Raw genomic sequence first — 7,072 nt, 5'->3', positions numbered from 1 at the left:
AGATATGGGTACAACTGGGAGAGGAAGGCCGCAACACTGATTTGGAAATATTGAGGACAGTCCAGGAGCTGAAGGACGAAATGGCCCGTTTGCGTGAGGACAACGCAAGACTAAACATGGAACAAGAGAGGATTCTGAAAAGTTTATCTGATAAGCAACATCAACAGCGGTCTCATCCTAGGCCTGAGCAGACACGAGTATCAGATGAACAAAGCTATCACACTGAACAGGAGGAAGCAGAGGAAAGGGCGGAAGCACGAGGAGAAAAGTCTGTTAACGCTTCTGAATATCAAACTCCAAAGAAACCGCGGATAGAACTACAAGGAGAGTTTCGGAAGATTAAACCACCTCATTTCGATGGAGAATCAGAAGAAGCTGCAGAGGCTTGGCTAATCAACATGAACAAGTATTTCCAAGTATACGAGTATGATCACCATCTTAAGGCACGATTGGCCATCTTCCAGCTACAGGCCAAGGCTACGTTATGGTGGGAAGAAGTCAAGATGGTGTGGGGGGTGAGTGAGCAAGATGTGACTTGGGAGACTTTTCAAAGATATTTCAAGGAGAAGTACCTGATAGAACGCTTCTATGACGAAAAAGCACGAGAATTCCATGATCTGCGGCTGGGACAACAGACCATAGATGAGTTCATAACTAAGTTTACATCTCTGTTTCGCTATGTACCATACATTAGGGAGGAAAAAGCTAAGGTGCAGCGGTTTGTTAGTAGCCTACCTCAGCTATGCAGGAAAGAATCGAATTTGATAATCCGAAAATGATGGACAAAGCAATTCGGAAGGCTAGAATATGTTATCAACAGAACAAACAAAAAGGAGAAAATTCTGGAAAGCGCTGGGCGGATAAAAAGGGCAACAGAACGACCATAGGATTAAGGGAACTCGCGGCAATTTTCACAAGGGATTCTGAAAGGGACCAGCAATAGAAACCCATCAAGAAATCAGATCAGATTTAAGCCACCTGCTGAATCTAAATACAGTGAACAGCCGGTTAGAGCTGATAATGAGGGCTCAGTTAGGCCACCGGTTCAGTGCTGGGGTTGTGGCGGACCTCATTATATTAAAAATTGCCCTCACCGGAAGGAAAGCGATCAGGTGTCCCAGATTTACGAAGCCTCCACAGTGGGAGACGTGGCTCGGTCCATACCCAGAATAAATGCCGCACTCGAGGATCGACAAGCAGATTACCAGCCAACAATGATAGAATTTGAAGGTAAGATCCTTGATCGAACTGTTTCCATTTTAGTAGACCCAGGAGCTACTTTAAGCTACGTAAGTCCCAAAGTTGTGGAAAGTTGTAGTTTGCAAACTGTTAAGTTTAAAATCCCTAGTTAGTATAGCTTGCCACTGGGGCCAAAAGACGAGTGCTGGCTAAGGTCAGCAACTGTCCATTAAGGTTAGCCGGTCAGACAGTAATAACAAAATTGAATGTACTCCCTCTTGGTTCATATGATGTGCTAATAGGAATGGATTGGCTGGAAAAGCGGTGGTCTGTAATAAACTGCAAGACAAAAACAATCTCTTATCGAGATGAACTGGGAAAAGAAAAAGAAATTCAAGGTATCCAAAAACCGGTGCAGGTCCGGCCAATTACGGCCTCACAGCTGGCTAAAAGTGTCCGGAAGAAATGTCAAATATATGCAGTACAAGTGGGGTATGCTAGATCTGAAGACAAAATTACGACTGTGGAAAGTATACCAATTGTGCGAGATTTTACAGATGTTTTTCCAGAAGAAATACCAGGGCTGCCGCCCAAAAGAGATTTGGATTTCACCATAGAATTGATACCCGGTGCAGCCCTAGTATCCCGAGCACCATACCGGATGAGTGTGCCGGAATTAACTGAGTTAAAGATGCAGCTGCAAGAGTTATTGGACAAAAAGTATATTCGTCCCAGTGTATCCCCTTGGGGAGCCCCTGTTTGTTTGTTAGGAAAAAGGATGGAACTCTCCGTATGTGCATAGATTATAGACAGCTAAACAAATTGACAGTTAAAAACAAATATCCACTACCCCACATTGATGAACTGTTTGATCAGGTGAAGGGAGCGACAATCTTTTCAAAGATCGACTTGAGGTCGGGCTATCATCAGATCAGAATTAAGGATGAGGACATAGCCAAAACAGGTTTTGAACTCGTTATGGGCACTACGAGTTTGTGGTACTACCATTTGGGTTGACTAATGCACCTGCGACATTTATGTGCTTGATGAACAGGGTATTTCATCAGTACCTAGACAAATTCGTGTTAATCTTTATTGATGATATACTTATATACTCCCAGAATATTAAAGAGCATGAGGAGCATCTCAGAGTGGTGTTGCAGACACTATGGGAGCATTAGCTATATGGTAAATTTAGCAAATGTGAATTTTATAAAGAACAGATCCAGTATTTGGGACATATCATTTCAAAAGAAGGTATAGCTGTGGACCCCGAAAAGATCAAAACTATAATGGAATGGCCAATACCCAAGGATGTGGCAGATATCAGATATTTCATGGGGCTGGCTGGATATTACCGGCGGTTTGTGGAAGGCTTTTCCAGGGTTGCATACCCCATCACCTCTTTGCAAAAGAAGGGAAAGATATTCAAGTGGACAGCAGATTGTCAACGAAGCTTTGAACATCTCAAAAACCTGCTCACCACTGCACCTATGCTGAGTGTTGCAGACCCAGAAAAGGAATATGTTGTTGCACAGATGCAAGCAAAGAGGGCGTAGGAGGGGTGCTAATGCAAGAAGGGAAAGTGATCGCATACGAATCCAGAAAATTGAAGGAGCATGAGCAGAAGTATTCTGCCTATGATCTGGAATTAACTGCAGTGGTTCATGCGCTGAAGATGTGGCGCCATTATTTGGTGGGAAGAAAATTCTTGCTAATGACCGATCACCACAGTTTAACTAGCTACTTTAGTCAACCAACCTTAAACGCTAGGCAAGCAAGGTGGGTGGACTTTTTGGGGAATTTCGATTTTGAAATTAAGCACCTGAAAGGAAAAGAGAACAGGGTAGCTGATGCACTGAGTCGAAAAGTGCATTGCATTTATGAAATTGGTATTAGTGAAGGACAGTCCACCCTTGACAAAGAAATTAAAGAGGCCGCTGCACAAGATCGAATTTACTTACAAAAGAAGCAGCTGGTGCAGAATTTAAATACCCACATCAACAAGGGTACGATTTGAATGCAGCCGGAATTCCGTGTTACCAGAAACGAATTTATGTACCCAATCAGAGCAGTATCAAGGAAAAGATTCTGGATGAATATCATAAAAGCCCTTATGCGGGACATCCGGGCTATCAAAAATTAATTACCTCGCTTCAGAAGGAGTATCATTGGCCAGGCATGAAAAGAGATGTGGTAGAATATCTGGCGCAATGCTTAGAATGTCAACAGGTTAAGGCTAAACATCAACACCCTGCGGGTTTACTACAGCCTTTACCCATACCAGAATGGAAGTGGGAGACTATTACCATGGACTTTATTACGGGGTTGCCAAAGTCCAAAAAGAACAATGACTCTATAATGGTTGTGGTAGACAAGCTCAGTAAATCAGTGCACTTCATACCGGTTCAATCTACATATCGTGCAGCTCAAATCGCAAATGTTTTCATGCAGAACGTATTCAAACTCCATGGGCTGCCAAAAACTATAATATCCGATCGCGATGTCAAATTCACATCAGCCTTTTGGAAGACCTTGTTTGAAGGTCTGGGGACTCAATTGAATTTCAGCACCGCCTATCATCCGCAAACTGACGGGCAGACTGAACGAGTGAATCAGGTGGTGGAGGACATGCTGAGGTCATATGTGATGCAACAACCTACCCAATGGGAGGAGTACTTACACCTTGTGGAGTTTGCTTATAACAATGGATATCATGCATCCTTGCGGATGAGTCCATTCGAGGTACTTTACGGCCGAAAATGCCGTATGCCATCCAGTTGGGGTGGACCAGAAGACAAACTCATGCTGGGTCCAGAAATGTTGGAAGAGATGGAAGCCATGGTCAAGAGAGTCCGGGCTAATTTAAAAACAGCTCAGGACAGACAAAAAAAATTTGCAGATCGGAAAAGAACCTTTAAAGAATATCAGGTGGGCGAACATGTATATGTCAGAATCCGAGCAAGGAAAAGTACTCTCCAATGGAATACTTGTGCCAAATTGGCACCTCGCTTTTGTGGGCCCTTCCAGATTTTAGCACGAGTGGGGCCGGTAGCTTATCAGCTAGCCCTACCCAGCCATATCTGGGTCCATAATGTTTTCCATGTATCCGTTTTAAAGAAATATGTTTATGACCCTAGACACATAATAAGCTGGCAGGACATTCAGGTAAGAAGATGCTGTAAGATAAACATAAATCAAAATGAAATGTTGAAAAAACAGCTAACCTGAATATAATGTGTTTCAGGTGGAACCGGAAGGAGAGTTCCTGGTCGAGCCAGTGAACATATTAGATCGGAGAAGAGTCGAGCTGCGGAAAAAGGTCATCAACCAGGTTAAAGTGCAATGGCAGCACTTTGGACCAGAAGAGGCCACCTGGGAGGATGAGCAGAGTATGAAAGAAGCTTATCCCGGATTGTTTCTGGGTGAACAGCAACATCGGGACGATGTTGAGCTTTAGGAGGGGGAGATGTAATGCTCCTAGTGAAGCGGTAATATTAAGTAAGACAGTAATTTAATTGTGAACCAAAACTCTGTTGGGTAAACTATAATAACTCTGTTGTTATTACTATTAATTACTATGATAATTGATTGTGCTATCATTGTTTAATTAAGTATGTGATTAATTGTGATTAGTAACTGTTGAGGTAGTTGAAACAAGAGAAAACCTAACTACCTCCATGAGACAGTTGAGACCCCAGAAGGAAAAGGGGGAATGCCAAGTCTGGTAAGGATCAGATGGCAGAGTGTGGTTGTGTGCTATGTCTGGTAGTGACCAGATAGCCTGTGTTTGGAAGTGAGAGGCTTCCTGAATCCGCTACGTCTGGTTAGGATCAGATAGCGTGACTCTGGTATAACCAGGGGGTTTGCAGACAGTGAAGATCTGCAAGAGTGCTTGGGGGTGGAAGATCGAGGAGGATCTTCCTACGGTCGGGAGGTTGACAAGCGCTACGAAAAGGTTTGCTACTGTTCAGGTATGATTTGCTAAAGCATTTAAGAATCCATTTAAATCTGTGAAATTCTTCTAAGGTCTTTGTTATGTAAGTAAAGGTAATGAGAAAAGATTTAAACATTCTTTAAGGAAAAACTTAGCCTCTGCGCAACCGGCAGAGTTCGGAGCTGGACCTTTCAATCACAGATTAACAGTGCAAACATGTCGGTCAAAATCTTTGTAGCATAAAGTTATGGAAAGAACCCTAAACAGGAAAGTATTACTGTGGATTCATCCCCTGAACAGCAGTGAACACCCAAACCTTTGCCAATATAAAAGAAAAACCCATTCGACCATTTGCGGAGCAGAGCAAATAATTCGAAATAGTAAACCATTATATATTATAAAGCTTCAACATTTAATATATATAAGTATGCGGAAAGGAAACAAAATAGTCGGACAGAAATACCCTAGTCCCTGAGGAATGGAGGATGGGCCGTGCCTGACATGCATGCACAGTACCTATTAACAGATGCCCTGGCTCCTAAAGGAATCGCCGAAGTTGTGCTTAAAAATTGATAACCAGTAGGGGCTTAATTGCTAGAACCATTGACATAGAAAGACTTAAACGTGGAAACGAGTATATATATATATATACGGAAACAAAATGAATAGAGACAAGCATTTCAAAACTTATAATCACAGTAGAAATTACAGAGAAGGCAGCAAGCCCAGTAGTCAACGAATATACAGTACCGGAGCCAAATAAAGGTCTCTGTACAAACCAATGATAACTCTTAAGTCAAGATTAAACCGAGAACGGAATCATATAAACAAAACATTGTTCAATCTGAGGAACTTGTCCGCTTGTACTAACAACAGTCCATAATGAGGAATCAAGTGATACAATACAGGGCATACAGCGCCTCTTAATGGAGGTTCCCGCCTGAATGCTGGCGGGGAAACCCGACACTTAATAAACAACAGAATATGAAGGGGAAACGTGGGTTTTCCCATGGGAAGAAACCCCTGTGTATGGCGGAAGAATTCTGAAGCTTGAGCAGGCCCCGTCATCCTGTTTCAAACGGTCAGCAGCTCAGCCGTTACCACAGAAGCGCCAAACGAGCCACGATTCCGATACATAAACAAAAGCAAAAGAAAACTCTTACCTGGACATGGGTTGGCAGGAAGGCGGAAGGGTCTCCGAACGCTCCTGGTGCAACAACCGCCTTGCCGCTGGTTCAACAGCCGGAATTGTCTCCTGTAAATATCACCATATCCCGAAACTCATAAGAATAATATCACCGTAGCTATAAACTCATAAAAAATGCCGAGGAAAAGACTGTATATAAAGACTGGCAGAATCATAACTATAACCAAAGACTATAAAGCTCGAGAACCTATGAGGAACATGAGTATAGAAACCAGAAAAGCGGAAAACCCGAATTAAGGCTATGCCGATACCTGTTCCGGAGCTGGAGGGCAAAGACAGTCCGCAGAGCATCCGGCTGCTTGGAGGTGAGAAATTCTGTATAAGCCTGAGCGCCATGAAACTGTAAGTGACAGGAGGCGCACAACAATGAAAAAGGAAAAACAAAACTTAGAAGTAACCACACAGTAAACATTTAAAGCACCCACCGCCTTATGGTTTGATCGCAGCCCTTGATTTGGGTGGGCTCTCTCCCATCGTTCGATCGCCAGTGATTGAACCAGGAAACGGCGGTGAATTGGTAAGTTCGAGACTGCTAGACGGTGCGGAGTACCGAGCACGCGGAGGTCACATGGCAAGCCGGAGGCTGGCCGTTCATCGTGCCAAATGGACGATGCTACGCAGGCCAGCTGGATGAGCAGCAGAGCCGGACGGGACTCGCGGCTTCGGCCAACCTCGGTGAAGTAACCAGCATGTATGAATGGAAATTGCCATAAATCATTTAAGACTGAAGTGCCACTCATATCCCTTAC

General features: G+C 43.5%; 1 protein-coding gene across 1 annotated transcript; it reads left to right on the top strand.

Moving 5' to 3' along the window:
- The first annotated feature begins 1,483 nt into the window (after positions 1-1,483).
- Positions 1,484-2,278, top strand: LOC149175505 (uncharacterized). Its single transcript, XM_089421151.1, has 2 exons — positions 1,484-1,915; positions 2,234-2,278. Exons 1-2 carry the CDS (start codon positions 1,484-1,486, stop codon positions 2,276-2,278), a joined length of 477 nt encoding a protein of 158 aa, XP_089277277.1.
- The last annotated feature ends 4,794 nt before the right edge of the window (positions 2,279-7,072 follow it).

Source organism: Pinus tabuliformis, chromosome 4_1, assembly GCF_031772625.1.
Source record: "Pinus tabuliformis cultivar Carrire ecotype Pingquan chromosome 4_1, CPIR1, whole genome shotgun sequence".
Lineage (NCBI taxonomy): Eukaryota > Viridiplantae > Streptophyta > Pinopsida > Pinales > Pinaceae > Pinus > Pinus tabuliformis.
Note: the sequence above shows the minus strand (reverse complement) of the source record. Positions and strands in the feature narration are given on the sequence as shown.